This window comes from Zingiber officinale, chromosome 6A (assembly GCF_018446385.1).
Source record: "Zingiber officinale cultivar Zhangliang chromosome 6A, Zo_v1.1, whole genome shotgun sequence".
Classification (NCBI taxonomy): Eukaryota; Viridiplantae; Streptophyta; class Magnoliopsida; order Zingiberales; family Zingiberaceae; genus Zingiber; species Zingiber officinale.
This window is the reverse complement of record NC_055997.1, coordinates 8,911,818-8,939,021: the sequence shown is the minus strand read 5'-3', so window position 1 is coordinate 8,939,021 and position 27,204 is coordinate 8,911,818. Positions and strand designations below refer to the sequence as shown.

General features: G+C 46.2%; 2 protein-coding genes across 2 annotated transcripts in view; both read right to left on the bottom strand.

Annotated features, from left to right (window-relative positions):
* Positions 1–3,534, bottom strand: part of LOC121994593 (putative RING-H2 finger protein ATL21B) — a 38,249-nt gene extending 34,715 nt beyond the window's left edge. Inside the window, exon 1 of the mRNA XM_042548576.1 lies at positions 3,071–3,534. Coding sequence (XP_042404510.1) covers positions 3,071–3,534 — 464 coding nt within the window. The remainder of the gene's footprint in view (positions 1–3,070) is intronic.
* A 21,925-nt stretch (positions 3,535–25,459) lies between these two features.
* LOC121995743 (zinc finger CCCH domain-containing protein 2-like) lies at positions 25,460–26,923 on the bottom strand. Its single transcript, XM_042549509.1, has one exon. The coding sequence runs from the start codon at positions 26,822–26,824 to the stop codon at positions 25,652–25,654; it is 1,173 nt and encodes a 390-aa protein (XP_042405443.1). The 5' UTR covers positions 26,825–26,923; the 3' UTR covers positions 25,460–25,651.
* Positions 26,924–27,204: the final 281 nt, after the last annotated feature.

The following is a 27,204-nucleotide window of genomic DNA, read 5'->3' as shown; positions in this document are numbered from 1 at the left end:
AGCAGTGATAATTCGTTATCTTGAGCTTTCCTCAGCTCTTGTTCCTGTAGAATAGTGAAATCATAAGAAGCCAGGTCCTGAGCTTGGTCAGAAAGACAGGCATTATGAAGCTTCTTTACTTTCTCTAAGATAAGACTTTTCTGAGAAGCATCTAAGAGAGCTTTCTCTTTTAGAGCGATCTCCAAACGAAGACCGGAATGCAGACGATCCACCTGTAATTCTAAGGTTTTTCTAGCCAGCTCTTTGTCTTTTAATAGTTGCTCGCATTCTTCCAACTCTTGTTTTAGGATCCCCAACTGTTGATCCTGCAAGGCCACCTTCTCCTGCAATTGAGTCGGGTCGCTAGCGGAAGAAGGAGACGCGACCCTCAATGTTTCCAATTGAGCTTTCAATTTAGTGTTCTCATGATCTTTAGTTGTGAGTAGCTGATCGATATGCAGACTTTTGGCTAGAAACTAAATAAAAGGATAATGTCAGTTAGAGATAAAGTTACAAAGCTAATAAACACATAACTAGGAATACTTACAGCCACTGCCTGACGACTATGGCAATCCGCTCGATGTGGGAGACTAAGGCCTCGTAATTGTTCATAACCTTGCGACCAAGATTCAGCCAATAAACCTTGCAGTTGCAAAGTGCCATAGCCAGGAGGATTAGAAGGATGTCCCAATTGAGAAGGTAAGCCCGCAGCCACTCTAAATAAAGGAGGGGGATGAGAGGAAGCCAGAGATGGAGAAGAAGAGGAGGCAATCTGAGGAAAAGGGATAGTAAAAGCAGGAGGAGCAGAGTGGGAGCTAGAGGGAACAGAAGGTAGTAGTGCAGGAGGGGTTGTTACAATTGTGGAAACACTAGCGGTTGAAGGGCTGACAATGGGAGAAGATCTCCGGCAAGGTGTTCGTTTCGCTCGAGGCCTATAAGCCAAGGGAGGCAAGGCCAATGCCAAGGATGTAGAAGGCACAGGAGAGATAGCAGCCATCTCAGAAGCAGGAGCAGGAGAAGCTGAAACAGTAGAAGAAGAAGAGATAAGCAGACCAGGCCTCATCATTCGAAGAGCAGGATTGGAGATGATATTGGTGGGAGTCATCGGTGCTTTACCTCTTTCAAAAGAAATAGGCGCCGGAACAAGAGGAGTTTGTACAAAGGTACCAAAGAAATCACCAAAGGGAGAATCCTTGGTAAGATTTGGCTTTTTAACTAAAGTGACAAAAGGCTCTTCTTCTTCCTCTTCCATGAGTGCGACACCCTCTGCTTGTTGTTCTTCTTCAGAAAGCAAGCCCAAGATAGAGGGATTGGGATCAGATTGGCGAGCCAGTAACCATTGTTCTCCAAGATTATTGATAAAGGACTTGGTCATAGCAGAATTCCTGTACATAAGAGCCAGAAGAATAGCGTCGGCTGAAAAACAGAGTATAAACATCATGGTTATAGAGATATATTAATCAGCAAAGGCGAAGTAAAATAATTATACTCACCAAAGGAACTATCCAAAGGAGTATTAATGTTGCCTATCCCAAAGGGAAATATTAAGCCCTCTTCAATTAGATGCGGTAAACTGAATTTCGCTCCCCGCAGTTTAGGCAAGGCAGAGGCCACAGAAGGATCATTGAGAAGACCTTGAGTGTCAGGAAGCGAGGGCAGATCATGTATCCATTGAATAGGAAAAGGAGGGGGAGAAGGTAGACGCATATAGAAAATTTTTTTATACCATTCACCTTCAGGGGGAATACGATTAAATAGAATGGCTTTGGGACGAGACTGAAACTTAAAAATACCAACATCTACCCGACGAGGGATAAAGAAATGATGGAAAAGACGAGGAGATAGTGGGAAATCTAACAGTTTGGATACTCCAATGAAACCCACTAGAATGGAAAAGGATTGAGGGACAAACTGGTTTAACGGGATAGCAAAATAACGGCTAACCTAACAAAAAAAGGAGTGAAGAGGAAATCTGAAACCTTGCAGGACTTGGTCCCTGAAGATGGAGATACAGTCTAAGGGAGGAAGGTGAGGACCCTCATGGGGAGCAGGGCGGACAATGTAAGAGGGAAAACCATAGGTTGCCTGTAAGTCTACTTCTTCTGTATCTGTGAGGTCGGAAGAGCAAGAGAGGAACCATGCCGGAGAAGAAACCGCCATGAAGAGAGAAGGTCGAAAGAAGAGGAATTGAGAAGCGAAAAGATGGACGGAGGGAAGCAGAATAAGATTCCGTAAACCCTTGTCCCTTTTCTAGTCCTATGCTAAAACCTCTAAACATAAGATACGAAAGGGAAATAAAAGGTGCTCAGAATGTCAAGCGTCATAAAAGGTAATAATATCATAGAATAAAGGGAAAGAGATAAAGTCAAATAAACTACCTCGGAAAAAACGTAAAATTTCCCTAGAAATAATTTTTGAAGAAACTTGATGAGATAAAAACAAAAATTAATAGGTTTAAAGCACGGGTCAAAGCCTCAAATATTGATTAATGAAAACAACCTGGTTAAATTGAACCATCTTAATAAATCGACCGATAATTGGGGGTATCTTCGAAATATCGAACGATACCTACCAATGATTATACCTAAGTCGACCGGGTCAGTAAAGAATGAGGATAATTGGGGGTATCTCCGAAATATCGGACGGTACTTACCAATGTTTATACATAAGTCGACCGGGTCAGTAAAGAATGAGGATAATTGGGGGTATCTCCGAAATATCGGACGGTACTTACCAATGTTTATACATATATCGACCGGGTCATTGAAGAATGGGTCATAGGGAAAAATTGGACACTAACAAGCTAAGTAGCATTTAGTACACGTACATGAAACCGACAAATTTTCTAAAAATTTGAATAAGATCAGCAATCAAAAGAGACTATTCAGATTCACGTAAGTTTGTAAAACCTTAATTCCCCTTCTCTACAACCACTGGAGAATGAGTTAGAACTAGTTTGGGGTACAAATCAGGAGGTCTTTCTTCAATGAGTCTGCGGCGGTTCAGGAAATTGAGAGGAGGAACGCGTGCTAAGTAGCCCTCCTCTTCCAATTGTCGAATCGCTCCTTTGGCCCCTGCCGTAAAAGCAGACAAGATGGATCTCACAATCGGCCGGTTGAACTCAGTAGACTCGATCATGGCGGTGGCTCGTTCCTTATAACGAACGTCCTCGCCCCCTCTGTAGACTACCAGCGCCATCTGAGAGGATTTTAATTCATCTGTTCTGGCAGAAGCCTCGGCTTTAGCCGAATCAAGGGAGGTGGTCAAAGAAGCTACCTCCTCCTCTTTCAGCTGTAAGGCTTTAAGTTTCTCAGCCAATTCTGCTTCATAATTCTCTTTTAGTTCGCCAAGTTTTGAGGTTAGCTCTTGATTGAGGTCTGTAACTAATTTGAATCGGGCTTCAAGGTTCTCAATTTGAATTTCAAATTGCTTCTTGGCGGCAGCAGAAAACTCGGCAGAAGACAATTCAATAACCTGCTGTTGCAACCCCTTGTTCTCTGATTTCAATTTCTCGTTCTCAGTGTACAGATTATGCAATAGTCGGGAGAAACCCATGTTTTCTAGCCACCGCTGGGAGTATATTCAAAACCGTAAGACGATACTTCATAAACAGAAAGCAGAAGTATGTAAACATACCTTATTCTCTTTATTAGAAAAGCGGTCAATCGCTTCAGGAACGGAAAGCCCCTCAAAGAGGGGACGCACCTCATCCCAGGAACTAGCGAAAGAACCCCCCAGTAATATGGGGAGAACAGGAATGGTAGAAGAGCCAGTTGAGAAGGAAGAAGTAGGGATAGACGGTGGAGCAAAAACCAAGTAAGAAGAAGGCGAAGAGGGTAGAGATCCTGAAGTCAGAATAGACAGAGGAAAAGTAAAAGAAACGTCGCCAGAAGTACTAGTTTTAGGAAAAGGAGAGCCAGGAAAATTCAAGGAAGGATAAAGTTCTGCTAATGTGGGCTCATCGGAAAGAAGGTCAGTTGACACAAAATCTTCTGAAGCAAGTTCATCAGCAGTAAGAATGAGCCTCCTTTTTGGAGGAGGAGCCCTGGTCAGCTTGCGTCCCGGACGCTTGCCCACAGAAATCTCAGTTAGAGGTTTATCAGAACTACAAGGAGATGTAAGCTCAATAAGAGGAATAGAGGCAGATGGGGAGACAGTGACAGCTGCGAAAGACGTAATAGCAGGAGCAGGATCCCTAGAAGAGCCTCCTGGAGTCTCATGAAGCCCAGAAGAGCTAGGTATTTCGGCTAAGGGAGTCGGCTCTTCAATTAAAGGTGGAGGGGCGATAGCGGCCAGAAATTCGGCCTCCTTGGCGCGAAGCAATTCTTCTTCCACGCGTATTTCTTCATCAATCAAAGCATCATAGAAACTCTCCATTGTATAGAACAGAGAAACAATTTAGGCAGTTATAAGCAAAAAGAAAAGAACAAGACGTTACCTAAGGAAATGTGAGTATCAGGTTTGACGGGGCTTAAACCAAATAGGTATAAAAGCTCGACCTTCAACCATTTAGGGATCGAGAGCCGGTGACCTAATAACTTCTCACAATAAATAAGAAAAGTAGGAAGGAGATGAAACTCTCTAACATCGGGTAAGGGAGGCAAGAAAGACTTCCAAGCATGAGACCAAGGAATAGGTCCCGGAAACTTTAAAAAGAAAAAACGAGATTTCCAGGCTTTGAGAGACGATGGCATATCTCCAAAAAGGACCATTTTAGTTCTCGATTGGAATAAGAAGACACCAGGTTCCGAAAGCTTGGGGTAGGAAAACATGAAGAAATTTTGAGGAGTAGGGGGAATATCTCGTAGACGAAACAACATATAAGTGTCGCATAGATAACGAAAGGCATTTGGAGCAAATTGTTGCAAAGGAATATCAAAATATCGACTTATTTCAATTAAGAAAGGAGGAATAGGGAACCTTAAGCCCCCTATCAACTGATCCCTGAAAAAAGTCACGCAGTTATCAGGGGGGTGATGAGGTCGATCAGTCGGTGCTGGGAGTATGATTTTATATTCCTTAGGAATTTCATATTGACGACGGATGGATAATCTAGCATTCTTATCAAAGATAGAAGACATATGGACATACTAAGGAGCAATTGCTTCTTCAGCCATGGACAAAGGTATGGGCTAGAGCAGTAATGGATTACTTACTGAAGACAAGAAAGGGGATCGTCGTGAAACGGCGAGCACGAGGACTGGTTGAAGACAGCAACAGGAAAAAAGCTCTAGAGAAGGAAAAAGGAAGGACGAGGTTTAAAGAGGAGACGAAAGGTTTAGGGTTTGAAAAACGCAAGACGGTCGTCAGATTAGGACGTTGGTAGCTCAGCAGACGCTGAGGATCGCAAAAGAAAGGCGAAAGGCCTATGTGACGTGGTGATCAGAAAAGGCATGTGTCAGAGGGGCGTTTATATCAGACGTGACGAATTGGATCGCGATGGGGTTGGTAGTGCCTTGAACATTCTCTCACCCGAAGGAGAGCCAATCACCAGTTCAGAAACCTCGAAAGGAAACGTGATCGACTGGGCCTAATGAAATAGAAAGGGGCAGAACTTAAGACAAAAATATTTTAAGGGTAATATTTTAGGAAGAAGGATAAATTTTAATTTGGGCGTACGAAACATAAAGTTAGTATTTGTTGAAATAACTTTATGTTTACAGAGATAATTGCGGGTATGAATGTTTCAGTCTAAGGAATAGCATCCGTTGATGTAGAAATACCGAACCATGCCAACAGGTAAGATAGTGTTAGCCATGATGAATAGCACATAAAATACCCGAAGAAATGATGAGTGCAACACAACATCTGGTAAATAACAGAAGATTTAGTAACAAGAACAAAGCATCTGAGACAAAAGTTGGTCTTTACATGTATGATCTGATCAGATACACAATATTACATTCCCCTCAGGAACAATAAACCTCAAATAGAAAACAAATATTACAAGCATACACTCTTGGAGCACGCAGAAAATTTCAATCACCACTGGATTCAAACTTACCATGGAGCGGAGATGGAAATAGCTCACTTCGTCCGAACTTACCAAGGCACATAAGAGGCAATATTTTGCCCTGGACGAAGAAAGCAACAAAAAACAAAAATGCTCAAGGGCAACAAGACAGGGGAACATTGATTCATTCCATGATGGAAAAGTAAATACCACTTCCCCTCTCAAGTCATGTGAGCTCAGCGAGTGGAGCAGTCAAATTCAACCCAAGGGTAACATGTGTTGTGCCCTTCACACAACACCCAAGGGTCATTTGGCTGCCCCCCTATAAGTAGTAAAAATTTCTCTGAAGTTTCTTGGGTCCTTTAGAGCACTTGCATCTTTGGATAGAAGATTTGAACTGTGAAGTTTCCTCTCTTAAGACGATCCCTTGAACCTCTGAAGTAGCCGAAGCAAAAATCCCGATAAACTCATATATAGATCTCACCTGGTCCAACAAAAGTTGCCTCCAAAAAGGAGGATCCACGACCATGGCCTTAGCAACAAAAAGTGGCAAGGAAGAAAAAGAACTGAGGGAGGTTGTGGGTGAAGAGAAGGTTGTAGCCCTATTTAAAGGAGAAAAAGGCTTACAGTATGGCCACACTTAATCTATTAAGACAGTGGTACACAAAATCTGTGAGGTCATTTCAAAATCAGGAGCAGAGTCACGGGTAGGAAAAAATAAGATCATACTTCTGTCTAGTCAGTCGTCTACACCTCCTTCGACTAGACTTGAAGGAAAGGCTAGTGATATGGGTTAGGTTTTGTGGGTCTTCAGATGAGGAAAGAAAAGGAAGAAAAGAGTCAAAGGAGGTAGGCCAATATCAGTCGATACATGCTTGCCGTATGAAGGTAAGTTAATAACGACCAATGCACACTCCAAAGCAAAGATAGACCAATATCGGTCCATACATGCCTGCCGAACGAAGGTAGGCCAATATCGGTCGATACCTGCTTGCCGAGCGAAGGTAGGCCAATATCGGTCGATACATGCTTACCGTATGAAGGTAAGTTAATAACGAACGACGCACACTCCAAAGCAAAGATAGACCAATATCGGTCGATACATGCCTGCCGAACGAAGGTAGGCCAATATCGGTCGATACATGCATGTCGAACGAAGATAGGCCAATATCGGTCGACACATGCTTGCCGTATGAAGGTAAGCCAATAACGACCGCTACATACTCTGAAGCAAAGATAGACCAATATCGGTCAAGAGGGTTCTTTCGAGCAAAGAACCCGCATAGTTCCTTCAATGAATACCTTAGAAACATGTTGAATAAAATGTTATTTTTTAACATAACAAAAATACAAACAGAAGGCACATGAAGGAGAATCATACATGTGTTGGATCGAGACGCGCTAGAGGGGGGGTGAATAGCGCTCGTGGCTATAATCGTTCAATTATCGGAATCGTAAAACGTAAGAGTTAATGCAGCGGAATAAAATGACACAGAGAGACAAGGGATTTTTACTTCGTTCGGAGCCTGTGACGACTCCTACTCGAAGGCCCGCGATCCTTGATCGCTTTCCGTGGGCAACAACTATAAGCTCGACAAGAGTACAAGTATTACAGTTAAGTATTAAAAAGAACACAGTTATACCGACGACAATATCGTAATCTGAAGATTGAGCTCCGGGTCGTCGATGTCTCGCAACAGCACTTCGGAAGAGCAGCTTGTAGCAGTAAGATCACTTGAAAGTTGTTATCGGAGCGCTAGTCGAAACCCCTTATAAAGGGTGTTCAAGGCGCCTTCACTGTTCACCAAGGCGAGTCAGCCGAGGAGATGAGGAGCGAACTGGTGAATCTTATCACAGACTCAAGGCGCCTTCCACTATTCACCGGGCGCCTTCATCTTCAAGGCGCCTTCCATTGTTCATCAAGGCGCCTTGAGCAGCTTCTTGACCAGATCCGAGGCGCCTCAAGCTCCATGGGCGCCTTGGACTGTTCATCCGAGGCTTTAAGTTGCTCCTTTGCACTGCAAGATACGTTAGTCCCAAACACTACCTGCAGCACAAAGTTAGCACAAAACAATGATATTATAAATGAAGTATTAACAGTCTCCGGCCAAGTCTGACTTCGGGTTTCCAACCGGGAACCCTAGGTCGACCCGACCTCTTGTTCCCTCTACGGGGAACGCGTCCTCACCTACTCCACTCGGAGATTTACTGTTGCAGCACGATCCTCCAGATTGACTGCACTCGATGCTTCCGGACTTTCTGCTGGACATCCGCTTCCGGCTAGTCCAGACTTTCACCTGGTTCGCCACAGGACTTTTCACCTAGGGTTACCACCCCTAGGACTTTGCCTGAAGCCGACTCGCCAAGACTTCCCGCATGGGTTACCACCCCTATGACCTAGGGTTACCACCCCTAGGGTTTTACTGTCCGCAGTTAGGACTTTTGCCTAAGTATCACTTAGGATTTTCCCGCAAGCTCCATGAACTTTGTTAGATAACACCACCCCTTAACTTTGAGGCCCTTTGCCATAATCAAAACTCGGGTTCGATCATCGGTGCTCACCGCACCAACAATCTCCCCTTTTGATTATGGCAATCTTGGTTCAAAGTTAAGTAAACTATAACTTTTAAATAAAGGAATAAATAATGAAAGTTAACGGAAGCATCAATGCATAAATAAAATTTAAAGTTTATGCTCCCCCTTTCATTCTTGATTTCTTAACTTAGACTTTTCTCTCCCCCTTTGACATAAATCAAAAAGAATTAAGAAGAGAGAAATAGTCTAGTTAATTTAAGCTCCCCCTAAAGGGTAGCACAGACTTAAAAAAAATTTAGGTGAAGTACTTAGCTCAATTCATAAGGTGTTTGAAAAGAATTGTTGCATAGATAATTTAAATTTTAAGTTAATGCCTTAATAACTTCTTTGAGTTTAGGTGTCCAACCATGAATCAAATTAAATTATTTAACTTGATTGGGTATCAGAGCCCTAAAGGAATTTGTTTAGCCTTAAAGTACTAGCATGACTCTGTTCATTCCCCCTTAATTAATGTCAAATTAAATTCTTAGGGTCTTAGAGTACAAGTATAAGAAGAATATTATCCTAATTCCAGCTCATCCATTCTAGATTATCAAACATGTGCAGCTTATGAATGAGTTTGAGATGAGATTATTTGAAAATATTGAAAATTTAAGTTCCAAATGAGAAAATGCTAAACTTTTGAGAATTTATTGAAAATTAATTAGAGTTAACTTTAGCAATCAGAATTTGATAATTAAATATTTTTAAATCCTTGTAAATTAATATTTTGACAGTAATTGAATTAATTTTAAAAGATTTTGAAAAGAATTTTCAAAAGATTTTTGAAATGAATTTTCAAAGGATTTTTAAATAAGTTTTTCAAAAGATTTTTGAAATGATTTTGAAATTAAGTTTTAAAAGATTTTTGAAATGATTTTTAAATAATTTTGAAATTGATTTTCAAAAGATTTTTGAAATGATTTTTAAATAATTTTGAAATTGATTTTCAAAAGATTTTTGAAATGATTTTTAAATAAAGTTTTAAAAGATTTTTGAAATGATTTTTAAATAATTTTGAAATTGATTTTCAAAAGATTTTTGAAATGATTTTTAAATAAAGTTTTAAAAGATTTTTGAAATGATTTTTAAATAAAGTTTTAAAAGATTTTTGAAATGAATTTTGAATTAACTTGATTTAAGTTAATTTTAGTTTTAATTTCTTAGTCATCTCACCCGATCTAAATTTTCAATCAGGTAATCCTATAATTGTGGTGAGATGAATTGTGGTTCAGTTTAAGTGGTTGGTTTAAATTTGTGTTAGATTCAGGTTTAGCTTTGGGTTCAACAAGTAAGCATTCTTTGGATAAACTTCTGGGCTATGGTGAGTCACAAGGAACTCATTAAAGTAACCATGCCTTCGAAGTTTTCCAAATAGTCTTACCCATTGAACTTAAGACTAAAACTTGGTCTAACTAGTTAGGATCCATTTAAGGGTAGCTTCGGTCAGTTCCACTTGGCCAAATGCACCAGGTCGAAGCCATATCTTCCTAGACATGCGATGCCCAAGCTTCCCTAACGTACTATCATCCAAAAACTTCACCAGTACTGTTAGTAAAGTTAAACCTAGCCTATTTTATCCAATCTTAATTACCCTGCCGGGTAGTCTACTCTTGTTTACCCATTTCGGGTAGATTAAGTTCGGTTATCCAGTCGGGTAATTTAGTTGGGAGTGCCAGCTATTCTGGATCCTCCTTCTATTAAATTTTAAATATCAAATTTTGAATTTAATTTTGAATTCAAATTTTGAATTTGTAATTTGAATTTTGAATTTTTGAATTTTAATTTCGAATTTTGAATTTTAATTAAATTTTGAATTTTGAATTTTAATTAAATTTCGAATTTTAATTTTTGAATTTTAATTTAATTGTGAATTTTAGATTTATGAATTTTGAATTTAATTTATTAAAATTGTTTTCCTTCTTGCTCCCCCTGGATCATAGCCTCGATATGGTCTATCGAGGTAGTGGACCTGATCCTTGGGGACCCAATATTGTCCAAGTCCAATTTGATTAACTAGGTTGGACTTGGGGACCCATGCTTGAATTATGTTCCTTTTATTTCTATTTACCAACGACAGATATGATCTATATTTAGTTTTGGGCTTGAATCCAAGTCCGGATTTGTTGTAAACGGCACGCTGTTTTCCAAGAATCAGATCCAAATTCTTGGAACCCAACGTAAAGCGTTCTAACGTATCCTTGAGTTCTTTAATTTGAGTTTTCAAATTGGAATTTTCTTCCTCAAGTTGTTGGACTTGAGTTGAACTGACTCAGTTAAAGAACTCGAGTCAGTCGCTTCCTTAAGGGCTATTACTTCCTTTTGGAGCGACTTAACCCGGATGTTGGATTTAGCCAATTTTTTAAGCAAATAAGGAACTAAATTTCTTAAGTCATCTATTTGAGTTTCGGCGAGAAAAGAACTTACAGTGGGGATCGGGCCTTCGGAAACGGATGCGGATCCGTGGCTTCGCTCGGACTCTGTTTCTGACTTCGGACTCGAGTTCGGACTCGATTTCGTCAATTAAGTTAGCCTGCGCCGGTAATGCGAGAAAGCTCGTTGGTTCTTCTTCCTTGTCAGTCTCGGATTCGTCTGACGACTCGGACCAGGTTGCTTTCAATGCCTTTCTTCTTTTCTTCTTGTTTGGGCAATCTGGCTTGTAGTGACCTTTTTGGTTACAGCCGTAGCAGGTGACATCTGATCTGTCCTTTGTGTTCATTTGAGTTGCCTTCTTCGACTTGCACATCTTCCGTACGAGTTTTATCAACTTGGAAATAACTTCGTCTTCGTCTTCTACGTCTGATTCATCGTCTTCGTCCTCTGATATTTTAGATTTGCGCCTTGACGTCGGTTCACGTGTTCTGCTAGTACCTGCAACCAAAGCAACACCTTTCTCGACCGGGCGTGCATTAGTCTGCTCATGCAATTCTAATTCAGAAAACAATTCATCTAGTTTTATTGAGGATAAATCCTTGGAAACTTTGTAAGCATCCACCATGGATGCCCACAAAGTGTTCCTCGGAAAAGCACTTAGCGCGTACCTTATTACGTCTCGGTTTTCCACTTTTTGGCCGATCGCATGAAGCCCGTTGAGTAGGTCCCGGATGCGTGCGTGAAGCTGGTTCGCCGTCTCACCTTCCTGCATTTTAATATTATATAATTTATTTAAAATTAAATCACGCTTACTTACTTTAGCGTCTGGCGTGCCCTCGTGCAGCTCGATTAGTTTGTTCCACAGCTCCTTCGCACTTGAAAATGGTCCGACTCTATTCAGTTCTTCTTTTGTCAACCCGCATTGCAGCATACAGGTTGCTTTGGCATCAGCTTCGACCTTCTTTCTTATGCTGGTATCCCAGTTAGTGCATGAAACGAGTTCTCCAGCGCCGTCAAGTGGTAGCTCGAGACCGGTCTGGATGATGATCCACATCTCGACTTGCGTCTTGAGATGGTAGATCATCCGGTTCTTCCAATAGGTAAAGTCTTCGCCGGAGAAGAGCAGGGGGCGAAAAGTGCTAAAGCCTTCTTGGAGGGCCATTTAAAAGAACCTTGCCCACAAAAAAAATAGCAAAAAAAATGTACCAGGACTTGATCCTGGATTAGCAGTGCGGTATGGAAGGATAGAAATAGAAGTTCACCAGTTTCGAAAAAAAATAATAAAATATTATAAAAAAAATATTTTAAAAGATATTATTTCAAATTTTGCCAAATTCAATATTTTATCAATACTAATAAGCCGTGAAAAGGATGATAATGAATTTTTCGAAAATAATTTTGGAGGGAAAAAAAACGAAAGGCGTAAGGTTTTATTTTTACCCTATACACACGACAAAGCCACGAAAAATGCTTGAATGGTGGTTGCACCAGTTCAAAGTGACCCCGCTCTGATACCAATTGTTTGATCGAGACGCGCTAGAGGGGGGGGGGGGGTGAATAGCGCTCGTGGCTATAATCGTTCAATTATCGGAATCGTAAAACGTAAGAGTTAATGCAGCGGAATAAAATGACACAGAGAGACAAGGGATTTTTACTTCGTTCGGAGCCTGTGACGACTCCTACTCGAAGGCCCGCGATCCTTGATCGCTTTCCGTGGGCAACAACTATAAGCTCGACAAGAGTACAAGTATTACAGTTAAGTATTAAAAAGAACACAGTTATACCGACGACAATATCGTAATCTGAAGATTCAGAGCTCCGGGTCGTCGATGTCTCGCAACAGCACTTCGGAATCGTCTCGTGAGTAGCTTGTAGCAGTAAGATCAAACCCCTTATAAAGGGTGTTCAAGGCGCCTTGAACAGCCGAGTCAGCCGGGAAGATGAGGAGCGAACTGGTCGAATCTTATCACAGACTCAAGGCGCCTTCCACTGTTCACAAGGCGCCTTCATCTGTTCAAGGCGCCTTCCACTGTTCATCAAGGTGCCTTGAGCAGCTTCTCGCAGCCAGCTCCAGCCTTGCATCCGAGGCGCCTCCAAGCTCCATGGAGGCGCCTTGGACACTGTTCATCCGAGGCTTTAAGTTGCTCCTTTGCACCTGCAAGATACGTTAGTCCCAAACACTACCCTGCAGCACAAAGTTAGCACATAATATAATAGATATTATAAATGAAGTATTAACAGTCTTCGGACTGTCCGAGTCTGACTTCAGGTTTCCAACCGGAAACCCTAGGTCGACCCGACGCCTACTGTTCCCTCTACGGGGAACGCGTCCTCACCTACTCCACTCAGGAGATTTACCTGTTGCCAGTACGATCCTCCAGATCGGCATTTGACGCTTCCGGACTTTCTGCTGGACATCCGCTTCCCGGCTAGTCCAGACTTTCACCTGGTTCGTGACACCAGGACTTTTCACCTAGGGTTACCACCCCCTAGGACTTTTGCCTGAAGTCATCGACCTGCCAAGACTTCCCGCATAGGGTTACCACCCCCTATGACCTAGGGTTACCACCCCCTAGGGTTTTTACCTGCCTAACCGCAGCTAGGACTTTTGCCTAAGTATCACTTAGGACTTTCCTGCAAGCTCCATGAACTTTGTTAGATAACACCACCCCTTAACTTTGAGCCCTTTGTCATAATCAAAACTCAGGTTCGATCATCTGGTGCTCACTGCACCAACAACATGAATATACCGAATAGAATAATTCATGATAGAGAATATATATTTTGGCGGGAAATATGCCTTCAGCTTGTCTTACAGGCGCTAAACGACAAAGAAGGTACATCTGGGGTACAAAAAAGATTCCTTAAAAATCATCTTCCCCAAGTACGCAGCTGATGTCATAACGAACTCTAACAAACCGGGGTCCACTTCATGACTACGGAGGTTATATGAAGTGGTATAAAAGGGGGAATCCTCTCCGTTGGCTGGGTAAGTTCACATCTCTAATTCTGGGGCTACTGTTCATCTTCTTTCTTCTTCTTTCCTCGGCATCAAGAGAGATCACTAACTTGAGCGTCGGAGGGCCTAGCCAGGGATTCCCACCCCGGTCTTAGGTCACTGACGATAGTGTTGGTTGGTCTCTTGTGCGCAGGGAGCCTCGGGAGCTTGAAGGTTCGGCTTTCTCCTATTTGGACGGGGATTTCTTCCTACTTATCAGATTTCCTTCGGTGACTCAGGTTTTCTTCCGATCCGCTTTGGGTTTCTCGGGTCGAGGTTTCACCGGCATTATTCTTCGTCATTACAGTGGGTCTCCTTCTTCCGGATCTCCTTCACGGTCAGCTTCTCAGACAGGATCATTTAGTAACCGAAGATTAGATATGATTGAATCAGTTAACAAGGAAATTCTACAATTCAATCAACTGTATATGAGGTTAGTCGACCGAATACATATGTTAAGCACATATCGGATCAAGTAGTAAAGGAAGTTCTAATGTCTAGCCAACTAATCAGGAAGATCAATCACCCGATAAAGTATATTTTGTAGAAGATATGATCTGGATAGATCATAAACTTGGACGAAAACTTAGACATATTTGATGTTTGGTCAACCGAATAATAAATTTAGCCGACCGAATAAAAAGTTTATAAAAGAAATCTCAGGATCTAAAGTTTTGTAATCAATTCTCTAATTGATCCTTCCTTCTTTACTGCTCTAATAGTGCAAGTTTAATTATAACCACGTTGAGAGACTCTCTAACAACCTATGAAAAATATCTACATCCAAAGTTATCAGTATATTTAATGCATACATTTAAATTAAAGAGCTAGTTTAACTTATTATCATTCTCTTTAATTTTTTTTTAATGATATCTCCCTTTACTGAAAGGTTTCGAAAGGAAAGCCTATTCTTAAATGGTCCAAGAAATTGTAGGTATTAAAATAGTAGTCATAGAATTACAAACTAAATAATCACCCGAAACTTTGTATTTTTTATTTTCCACCACATCTCTGCTTTTGTATTATATATTATAGTATGAAATCAAATCATATATGTTTAACAACCACCCTCTCTAACCCAAAGATACTATTTGTTATCTAATATTAGAGGAAAAAAATAATATCACTCATTCTAAATTTCAAATCCCAAACGATCGAATATCTCGAAGCACTATTTATTATTTAGAGAAAAAAAATATCACTTATTCCAAATTTTAAATCTCGATCCGGCGGATAGAACAGGTGACCCTCATTTGGAGGGGTCGATGTCATGTGGAAGTCAAAAGGCCAGGTGGACAGGTAGGCTGACCGGAGAAGGAGGGGCTGACCTCCCGGCCGGTCGGATAGGAGTCGGGATCCGGCGCTCAATGGAACAGTAAAGAATGGCCGAGCGGAAGTCAGGCTTGGTCGAAGATATAAGGTAGCATAGTGCTAACAGTCCTTACGTAGCACCCGCCCGGAAGTCTCCCCAGCATATCAATGCAAACGACAGGCGGGACGTGATGGGCGTGCCGCCCGGCCGACGCAGGGGATGAGGGTCGTCCGGACGACGCTCTTCGTCCAGCCGGCCGGATGGACGTCCCGGCCGGTGGTGGGTAAATAAGGACAGGAACATCTTCTGACAGCCGTCAAGTCCTATGGCTAGGCCATACTTCAAGTCTGACAACGGGGTGTTCTATTGTCCCATCGAAGACGTGATTGGACTGTAGCAGTATGGCGTCAGGTAAGCTTTCTGACAGACACATACCGAGGTATGGGTTGCGGATACGTACGCGCCTCGGTGGACGTGTAGGAGCTCTTTCACCGCTCTATATAAAGAGCCACATACTTCGCCGGAGGTACGCGTAAGACATCTTTGAAGCCACCTTTTTCACTACTTGCTTGCCTGACTTGAGCGTCGGAGGGTCGCCGCCGGGAACCCCTTCCCGGCTCGACTTCTGTGCAGGTTCGCCGGAGCTTCGTACGACTAGCCGGAGATCTATATCAGCAAATCGGAGAGCACCACGTGCCCAGCGTCCGTTGAGTCAGCGTTCGGACAGGATCAATTTGGCGCCGTCTGTGGGAACGCTCCTGTATCCGAACGGAAACAATGGACGAGGCTGGACGACAACACACGGTGACGCTTTCCACGGAGGAACTCGACGCTCTGTTCGAGTTGAGGGCCGCCAAGCTCGTGGAACAAAAACAGAAAGCAACAGCCGAGCGGCCAGAGCAGCAAGCAACATCAACGTCTGGTGGTCGAGCGGAAGCACCACCTGCCACCGTTGCATTTCATCGGGCTCTATTCCGCACCCCCGAAGCCGCACCCACTCATAGAGATCGGAGATCTTCTTCTGATGAGATACCGAGACGAGATGACAGAAAAGGGAAAGCCCCCCGAGCGGACTCATCGCCCGAGCGGATTAATCGCCAATTTTCAGAGGCTATCCTACGAGACCCTCTGCCCAAACACTACGTACCTCCAACGATCGGCGAATACAATGGAACCACCGATCCGGATGATCATTTAGGCAAGTTTGATAACACGGCAACCCTACATCAATACACAGATGGGGTGAAGTGTCGGGTTTTCCTCACCACCCTATATGGATCGGCTCAACGTTGGTTTCGGAGGCTGCCGGACGGATCCATCTCAAGCTTCAAGGACTTCCGAACGGCCTTCCTCCATTATTTTGCAAGCAGTCGGCGCTATAAAAAAACCAGCGTTAGTCTGTTCGCCATCAAACAAGAAGCCCGTGAATCGCTCCGAGCTTACATCCAGCGGTTCAACAAAGTAGCCATGGATATTCCAACGGCCACCTCGGAGACCATGATGAATGCCTTTACACAGGGCCTCGTGGATGGGGATTTCTTCCGATGGCTCATTCGGAAGCCGCCCTGAGACTACGACCACATGCTACACCGGGCCAACGAATACATCAACGTGGAGGAAGTGCAAGCGGCCAGGAAGAAAGAAACTCCAACCGAGCGGGCTCCTCATGCTGAGCGGAAACAGCACGCCGCTCATCAGCCGCCCAGAGGACCGAGGGCCGAAGCAATCCGCTCCCCCCATGCCAGGTCTCACGTGCAAGAGGTAGCGGCCGCCCGGCCCAAGCCAAAGAAGAAATGGACCCCGATGTTCTGCTCCTTCCACCGGACGGATACGCACAACACAAGGGATTGTCGAAGTCTTCCCTTCGTGGCTCATCCCGTTCCCCGGAATGTCGACCGACGGTCTCCCTTAGTCGACAAGCGACAGAGAACTAATGAAGCCGATCGGACGCGAGCTGATAGGCGACAGCAACAGACTCCCGACCGGCATCGCTCCCCAAGGCAGGAGAATCGCCGAATGTCCAGAGAACGGTCTCGACCATCCGCTCGGGAAGAAGAAAATAGAAGTAATATTTCCCGAGGCGAGATCAACATTATCGCTGGCGGGCCGACCGGAGGAGACTCCAATCGAGCAAGAAAGGCGAGCGTCCGGCAGCTCCAAATCCATGCAGTCGGCTGCAGCAGAGAGCAGGCGAGTGGACCCGAAATCAGTTTCGGTCCCGGGGACTTGGAAGGAGTTGAAGTGCCCCACGACGACGCTCTGCTCATCACAGCGGTAATAGCCAACTACACTATTCACCGCGTATTTATTGACACAGGAAGTTTGGTCAACATCATATTTAAGAAGGCGTTCGATCAACTACAAATCGACCGAGTCGAACTGCTGCCCATGACAACCTCGCTCTACGGGTTTACGGGCAATGAAGTCCTGCCGGTCGGGCAAATCCGGCTGGCTATCTCGCTGGGAGAGGAGCCGCTCAGAAGGACGCGTATAGCAAACTTCGTGGTGGTCGACTCTCCCTCATCATACAACGTCATTCTGGGACGACCTGCGCTCAGTGAGTTCCGAGCGGCCGTCTCTACCTTCCACCAGAAGATCAAGTTCCCCGTCGAAGACAAAGTGGGAGAAGTACGGGGAGATCAACTGGCAATAGTATCTGAGCCAAGCGCTTGATGCCGAAGGCCCCGAGCCGTTCGGCCGGAGGTATAATATTCGAGCCAAACGTTGGACGAGGAAGACCCCGCACCGTTCGGCCAGTAGTACAGTATCCGAGCCAAGCGCTCGACAAAGAAGACCACGAGCCGTTCGGCCGGGAGTATGTTATCCGAGCCAAGCGCTCGACGAAGAAGACCCCGAGCCGTTCGGCCGGGAGTACGTTATCCGAGCTGGGTGAAAGGTGCGCTAAATGTAAATTTATATACATCTCGGTCGCCTATGTCCTTGTAATGCAGGAAGCAAAATTATAAAGATGGCAAATATCTTTGCCGACCGGCTGTGTTAAAAGTAGCCTTAAAGGTCGTCGAGCTCCGACGTTAAAAATCGAGAGACGAGCCGGCGTCTATAAACGTCCGAGCGGAAGACCGTCGAGCTCCGATGTTAAATATCGAGAGACGAGCCGGCGTCTATAAACGTCCAAGCGGAAGACCGTCGAGCTCCGACGTTAAATATCGAGAGACGAGCCGGCATCTATAAACAACCGAGCGGAAGACCGTCGAGCTCCGACGTTAAATATCGAGAGACGAGCCGGCGTCTATAAACGTCCGAGCGGAAGATCGTCGAGCTCCGACGTTAAATATCGAGAGACGAGCCGGCGTCTATAAACGTCCGAGCGGAAGACCGTCGAGCTCCGACGTTAAATATCGAGAGACGAGCCGGCGTCTATAAACGTCCGAGCGGAAGACCGTCGAGCTCCGACGTTAAATATCGAGAGACGAGCCGGCGTCTATAAATGTCCGAGCGGAAGACCATCGAGCTCCGACGTTAAATATCGAGAGACGAGCCGGCGTCTATAAACGTCCGAGCGGAAGACCGTCGAGCTCCGACGTTAAATATCGAGAGACGAGCCGGCGTCTATAAACGTCCGAGAGCCGAAGACCGTCGAGCTCCGGCGTTAAATATCGAGAGAGGAGCGGGGAAGACCGTCGGCGGAAGACCGTCGAGCTCCGGCGTTAAATATCGAGACGAGCCGGCTATAAACGTCCGAGCGGAAGACCGCCGAGCTCCGACGTTAAATATCGAGAGGCGAGCCGTCGTCTAAACGGCCGAAGCGGAAGACCGTCGAGCTCCGGCGTTAAATATCGAGAGGAGCCGGCGTCTAAACGATCGAGCGGAAGACCGTCGAGCTCCGGCGTTAAATATCGAGAGAGGAGGCGGCGTCTAAATGACCGATCGGAAGACCGTCGAGCTCCGGCGTTAAATATCGAGAGGCGAGCCGCGTCTATAAACGCTCCGGAAGGAAGACCGCCGAGCTCCGACGCGTTAAATATCGAGACGAGCCGGCGTCTATAAGCGTCCGAAGCGGAAGTCCGCCGAGCTCGGCGTTAAATATCGAGGTCGAGAGATGAGCCGGCGTCTATAAACGTCCGAGCGGAAGACCGTCGAGCTCCGACGTTAAATATCGAGAGACGAGCCGACGTCTATAAACAACCGAGCGGAAGACCGTCGAGCTCCGACGTTAAACATCGAGAGACCAGCCGGCGTCTATAAACGTCCGAGCGGAAGACCGTCGAGCTCCGACGTTAAATATCGAGAGACGAGCCGGCGTCTATAAACGTCCGAGCGGAAGACCGTCGAGCTCCGACGTTAAATATCGAGAGACGAGCCGGCGTCTATAAACGTCCGAGCGGAAGACCGTCGAGCTCCGACGTTAAATATCGAGAGACGAGCCGGTGTCTATAAACGTCCGAGCGGAAGACCGTCGTGAGACGACTCGGCGTTTATAAACCCACCGATCGGACAGTAGTCAAGTTCCGAAGGTAAAATTCGACGAGTGACCGAAGCCTATAGGGTCGCCGGATGGATGGTTTTCTGCGTAGCCCTCGGTCGGATCCGACGTAATAGCGTAAGGCCGAGCGGCCCCTTTATAAAATGTACTTGGGGCACAAAAAGCTCAAGACCAAGGCGAAAAACAAAAATCGGACGCAGGAAGAATGGACAAATAACAAGACACAGTTCATTCACGCCGACCGGCGGATAGACAAAATTTCTAAAGTTTGCCCCGACCGGCACGGATACAGAAAAATTACAAAATAGCCTCACAGATAGATTCTTAGTCATCAAAATTAAAAAGATGGTCAGGGATGGAGCCCATCATGGTCGCCAGGTCTTCGGCAGGGACGGACAGATCGGCAGGAGCATGGCCTTTGTTCTTCATGTAGTTCACCGCCACTTTGATTGCCTCCTCAAAAGTCAAGGAGAGCTTGTCGGTAAATTTCTCGCCAAACTCGTCCGAGCGGACGAAGGCTTTGCGTACCTCTGCTGATCGACCGGGCTCTCCATCGTGGTAATCCTTGAGAGCGGTCTGGGAAGCATCCAGGGCAGCCTGAAGATCTTGCAAGGCTCCTTCTGCTCTGGTCCGATCGGCGGAGCGACCTTCCCGCTCGGCAGTTAGTGAGGCGTCTAGCTCCTTCACCTGTTGTTCCAGCCCCCGGTTCTCCACCTTCATCAAGTCCATATCATCAATGACCTTGAGCTTCCGAGCGGTCGCGATCTTTACTTCTTTATCCCGCTGCTTGACTAAGGCTTCGAGGTGGGCAACCTCGCTTGTCAAGCCGGAAGTCTTACCCCGCTCAGCTTCCAGCAACCTTTTGGCCTTCTCCAGAGCGGCCGTCGATTGTCTACTGTCCCCCGCAGCCTTGAGCTTCTTCAGTTCGTCCTCCAGTTCGGCCAGGCGATTGCTGATGGCAATCTGCTCCACCCAGTTCTGCGAACGAACATGAGCAGGTTAGAAGCTCGATCCGAAATAACTAACAAAGCAAGACAACATACCCCGGTCGCCTGTTGTAGATTGCTGTCGCCGAGCTGACCAGGAGTCATCATGGTGATCCGAAGACGAGCATCCTCCCATGCTTTGGCGAGGGGACCCGTGAGTGTGATTTGCTGCTCGGGAACGATAGGCCGATCAGCGGCTGCCATGTATTCTTCAGACGGGAGGCGCAAGATGGTCTTTATCAATTTCGGACCGCTCGGATCACCTTTAGAAGCAGTAGCCTTGCCGGACGGCTCACCGGCGGAGGAGGAAGGACGGTCGCCCAATCGCTTAATACGTCGCAGCGTTCTTGGAGGACTGGAGAGCGGCACCTCAGAGGTTGCCCTTGGAGAGCCGAGCGGCGTCGGGGTACTCTCAATAGAAATCGTCCCGGACAACACTAGAGCTTCATCGCCCCGCTCGGATTGCGGTTCATCGGATGGAATCGGTTGAGAGGTTGCCTCCGGCTGTTTGCACTTCCGAGTTGCCAGAGGAACGTCGTCGGCCGAACGACCCTCTACCTCGACTCGAGCGGAGGGTTCTATGTCGCCCGCAGCCTCGTCGTGAGAGGCAGGAGCGGCTAAGGCTTCGGGGACATCCTGAGTCCCCTCACCTTCTTCGCCGGCCAGATCCGCTGGAGCAAGGCCCCGCTCGGTGACCTCCTTGTTCTTGGCTGCCTCGATCTCGGCGGCTCGCAGTTTCAGCCGCTCGGTAGCCTTGGTGAGCCACATAACTTCAGCTGCAGAAGCAAAAAATAAATCAGTTAGAACAAAATAAACGAGAAGATAAGGGAACTTACTCATGCTGCAGGGCAGATCGGCTGGGGTAGAAGACAAGCCGAATATGTACATTACTCCCGGAAGGAGCAGCTTGTCGATGTGATATCGTTGGCCGACCAGTCGATCGGCTGCATGAAGATAGGTTGCATCGCCTCTAAATTTGCCGAGCTCCGGGTGCGCTGGCATCGCCGTCTGCCACTTGATACGAAAGGTCGGTGGCTCGGGAAAACGTACGTAGAAAAAATGCTCCTTCCAATGTTTGTTGGAGCTCGGCATGTTATCAAAGAGGACGAAACCTATCCTAGACTGGAAAATGAAAGTACCCCACTCGGCTTGCTTGGGGTAATAAAAGTAATGAAAAATCTTAGGGTCGAGGGGGATGCCGGTCAGTTTAAAGAGAATTATCACCCCGCTCAGTAGCCTAATGGAGTTAGGAACTATCTGGCCGAGCGGGATGCGGAAGTAATTGCAGACTTGCAAGATAAACTTATGGGGTGGGAAGCGTAGCCCGACCAAAAATTGGTCTCGGAAGAAAAGAACAGTGACGGGCGGCGGTTCATGAGGCCGATCGGCCGGTGTGGCTAATACTATGTGATGGTCAGGAGGAATATCGTAGGTCCGAGCAAGACGCAACACGTCCTCCTCGTCGAAACGGCTCTCCATGGTCGTATACCATAGACCAGGAGCGCTGCCGGTCGACTGTGAGGTACTAGTCATGGTCTAGGACCAGGAATGAACGCGGAATGGAAGGGGAAGAAGAAATAAAGCCAGGAAAGAAGGCAGAATGACAAAGGTGACTAGCAGGAAGAAAAGGAGCAAGGAATCGAGGAGAAGAAAGGCTTACTAGTAAAAAGATAGTCGCAGGGGGCTTTGGGGTCGTCGGAGGTGCAAGGTCGTCGGAGAAGAAGAGAGCAATGAGGTGTCTGGATCGATGAAGCCAAAGTGCGGCGATGAGCAGAGGTCGGGGGCTTTATATCGCCGCCTGAGAGCTACCCCCACCGTCCGATCCAGGTCGTGAAGAACGAGGCCATCATCTAGCCGTTCGTTTCAAACGGCGGATGTCCCATCGGAGGTGATGCCACCGCCATACCCTGACAATAGAAAGGTCGCCACGTGTCAGCAAGATACGGGTTACATTTAATGAGCTCCCTATACCGCACGCAACGCACGTGGTTGGCAGTAGAGAAGAAGATTCGGCATAAATTCCAAGGCAATACAAGGCATGGGCAAGGTACCACCGAACGGATTAGCGTCCATAAGCCTGGCCGAGCGGATTAATATGGCGATCGTTACTCGGTCAGATCGGCAGTCCAGTCAGTCGGACTTCGCCTCCTTCGACTAGACTTGAAGGGGAGGCAAGTGATCTGGCGGATAGAACAGGTGGCCCTCGTTTGGAGGGGTCGACGCCATGTGGAAGTCAAAAGGCCAGGTGGACAGGTAGGTTGACCGGAGAAGGAGGGGCTGACCTCCCGGCCGGTCGGATAGGAGTCGGGATCCGGCGCTCAATGGAACAGTAAAGAATGGTCGAGCGGAAGTCAGGCTTGGTCGAAGATATAAGGTAGCATAGTGCTAATAGTCCTTACGTAGCACCCGCCCGGAAGTCTCCCCAGCATATCAATGCAAACGACAGGCGGGACGTGATGGGCGTGCCGCCCGACCGGCATAGGGGATGAGGGCCGTCCGGACGACGCTCTTCGTCCAGCCGGCCGGATGGACGTCCCGGCCAGTGGTGGGTAAAGAAGGACATGAACATCTTCTGACAGCCGTCAAGTCCTATGGCTAGGCCATACTCCAAGTCTGACAACGGAGTGTTCTGTTGTCCCATCGAAGACGTGATTGGACTATAGCAGTATGACGTCAGGTAAGCTTTCTGACAGACACATACCGAGGTATGAGCTGCGGATACGTACGTGCCTCGGTGGACGTGTAGGAGCTCTTTCACCGCTCTATATAAAGAGCCGCATACTTCGCCGGAGGTACGCGTAAGACATCTTTGAAGCCACCTTTTTCACTACTTGCTTGCCTGACTTGAGCGTCGGAGGGTCACCGCCGGGAACCCCTTCCCGGCCCGACTTCTGTGCAAGTTCGCCGGAACTTCGTACGACTAGCCGGAGATCTATATCAGTAAATCAGAGAGCACCACGTGCCCAGCATCCGTTGAGTCAGCATTCGGACAGGATCAGCATACATTTAAATTAAAGAACTAGTGTAACTTATTATCATTCTCTTTAATTTTTTTTAATGATATCTCCCTTTACTGAAAGGTTTCGAAAGGAAAGCCTATTCTTAAATGGTCCAAGAAATTGTAGGTATTAAAATAGTAGTCATAGAATTACAAACTAAATAATCACCCAAAACTTTGTATTTTTTATTTTCCACCACATCTCTGCTTTTGTATTATATATTATAGTATGTAGGGGTGTCAATTCGGGTGGGTCGGGTCGGGTTGGGTCGGGTTGAGTTTTTTTTTTTTTTTTTTTAACCCAACCCGAACCCGACCCGAACCCGAGTTCAACCCAAAACACCTCAACCCGAACCCGAACCCGACCAACCCGATCAACCCGAACCCGACCCATATAACCCGAAAATCCGATTCAAAACGACTTTTTTGGGCTATTTTCCCTATAATTCTTCACTTTTATCTCAATATTCCATCATTATCATACAAACATGATATTAATATACATAAAAACATCTAAATTTTTAAAATAAAATTTGATTTAACTCTAAAAAAACCCACAAAACCCTATATTTAAGCCAACCCGGGTCAACCCGGGTCAACCCGAACCCAACCCGACCCAACCCGAAATTTTTTTACTCTCCAACCCTCCAACCCGAACCCGACCCGAACCCGAAAATGCCCAACCCGAACCCGATTTTTTTCGGGTCGACTCGGGTTGGGTCGTCGGGTCGGGTTCATTTTTGACACCCCTAATAGTATGAAATCAAATCATATATGTTTAACAACTACCCTCTCTAACCCAAAGATACTATTTGTTATCTAATATTAGAGGAAAAAAATAATATCACTCATTCTAAATTTCAAATCCCAAACGATCGAATATCTCGAAGCACTATTTATTATTTAGAGAAAAAAATATCACTTATTCCTAATTTTAAATCTCAAACAATCCAATATCATTAATTTCACAATAAAATACAAATAAATAAATTATAATTTTTTTTTACTCTAATACAATAACATTTTATATGAAAAAAATTAGACACATATTTTACACCCACTAAAATTTAATCTTAAAATACTCATTTAAATACTAATTATGTCAGCAAAAATTTTCCGTAAATCAATTTTTCATTGATAGTCAAAATAAATCAAAAAACACCCACAACAATCAATCCAAAAATTTAACATCATTTAATTATGCCCCATTTAAAAAAAAAATCCTATAAATACACTATAACTAAAATTCGAACTGCAAACCTAAATAACAATCTAATTTATACTATAACTAAAATTCGAACTACATACCTAAATAACAATCTAAATAGAAATAACAATCTAAATATCTTAGTATGATACCATAATCCCAAAGACTAACTGTGCCAACCCCAAGACTCTTCTATTTGTTGTCTTCCATAAAATAAAGATAGAAGATTATGAAAATTTATCAGCCCATGAAAATTATATGAAATTAACCAAAACCTCAAAAAGTCTTCAGAAATTATCAATTCATTTATTTTTATATCCTATTAGATTGATTTTTAAGGATTTGAAAAATATTAAATCCTTCAAAAAAATTTAAGCGAAAAAGGATGAGCTACGGCTACTGCCATCAACCTTCCCTTTCTCACATGCCTTCCACAACCACATCGAAAGTAGGAAGCGCCATGAACCACAAACTCGGCGCGTACGGAGAACTCTGTTCCTGCCACTGCTTCTGCCTCGGAGGACAGTGTGCCGTTGGACTGGGAGCGACAGAGTCCCCTGTCCCAACTGCCCACGACAGCCTTCCCATTCAACAAAACAAAATACATGTAAAATTTGAAATCCAAAAGAGAATTCTTAACAAATGCAAATCTGAAGCGGTCTTCTTGCCCCCAAAATCCCCCCAAACAAATCCCTACCTGCTCTTCCTGCTGCTTGCCATTTGCTATGCACAGGTTTACACACGCGTCTACTGAACATAACGACGAGCTTTGTGAGTTCGGTATTTACACGGAGCCCTGTTTTTTGAATTTGGGATTGTTTGTTTGTTTATTTGACTAATTCGGAAACCCAATCGACGTTCGGCGTTGCTGCTGCCGCCGGGGAAGCGGGGCCGGATCTATCCACCACGCACTCCTTGCTTAGCTTCTCGAATATCTTGGCCCTCAGAGCTCTCCCGGACTCCACCCTCTCCGCTGGCTCTTCCGCGTTCGGGTAGGTCGCATCCGCGCCGTCGAACCACCCCATTTCGCTGGTCAAGGCGGTGGGAGTCGTCGGCAGACTGCTGAACCCGGATTTGCCTCTGGGAGAGCTGAAGAAACGGCCGTTACCTGTTTGTAGTCCCCAGGAGCTGGGTAGAGAGTTCGCCTTGCTGATCTGCAACTGGCGCAGAGAAGCCACGACGTCGTTGATGGATGTGCCGGGTGGCCACGACGCCCTCAGGAACGCGGCCGTGTTTGGCGAGGCCGGAGGGGAATCTGACGGCGCGGAGAGAGGAGAAGACATTAGCGTCGAGGTCGGTGAAGACGAGAGGCGTTGGTTGGTTATGTAGTTTTCCACCGCAATTTGGCGCAGCGGAGAGCCATCATACGACTCGATGCCTACGCTGGCCGGCTTCGTCGGCGTCATCTGCTGCTGCTGCTGCTGCGAGAGGACGCGGAGCTGATCCGCGGTATGAGCGAAGAAGCAGACGCGGCGGCGACAGGCGGTGCCGTCTTTGCACGGCTGGGTGCGGTAGCGCGCGGGATGGAGCCAGCACTCAAACACCCCGTGCGCGAACTCACAGGCGTCGCCGCGCTTGCATCCGCCCTTGCGGAACTCGGGACAGGACGTCCCGGAGTAGTGGTACTTCCGGGGATCACGGCGGCGCGCCTTCTCTCCCGGATGCGCAAAGGGGCACTCTGTCCAGTCGTGGGAGCGGCGGCGCACGCACCGCCGGACCTTAAAATCATACATCCGGAACTCGTCAGACGAGTACAAGTCCACGTCGCGGTAAGGTTCATCCTCCGCCTCCCCCTCTTCCTCCTCCTCCTCGATCAAGTCGCCGTTGCAAGGCAAGTACCTCTGCAGCGACGCAGCGAGGGCGGCGGAGTCGCCGAGCGAGTAAACCCCGACACCACAGGCGGCACGGCAATAGCCGATCGGATCTTCCAAGTGCGAAGACCAAGGCGGAACGCGCGCCAACAGATCTCGGTGACGACCAGTTTCCCCTCCCACCATCATTTTCTCCTCCTCTCGCTTTCACAATACTCAACAGTCTTCCTCCCCGGCGATCTACTTCAGTTTCCAAGGCAGGTAGTGGAGGCGGTGAGAGGGAAGGGTCCCTATAAACATGCAGCTAACCCCGGTCGAGTTAACGCAGTAACCACGGTTTATTCGACCAGTGTGGCAGTATCGACGGCGTCCAAACTAACGGTGCCGCCAGCGCACCGATAAGCAAGGGAGCAAGCGGGACGCGTGGAGGCAGCAGAGGACGGCCGAGCCATGCGCGGAGCGCGAGGTGGTATCGAGGCGGGCCCAGCGACAGGACACGTCCTCTCATTCGGCGGAGGGTGTGCCCTTCAATTTCCTTAAAATCACGCTTCTGCCACTCCCCTCCTCTA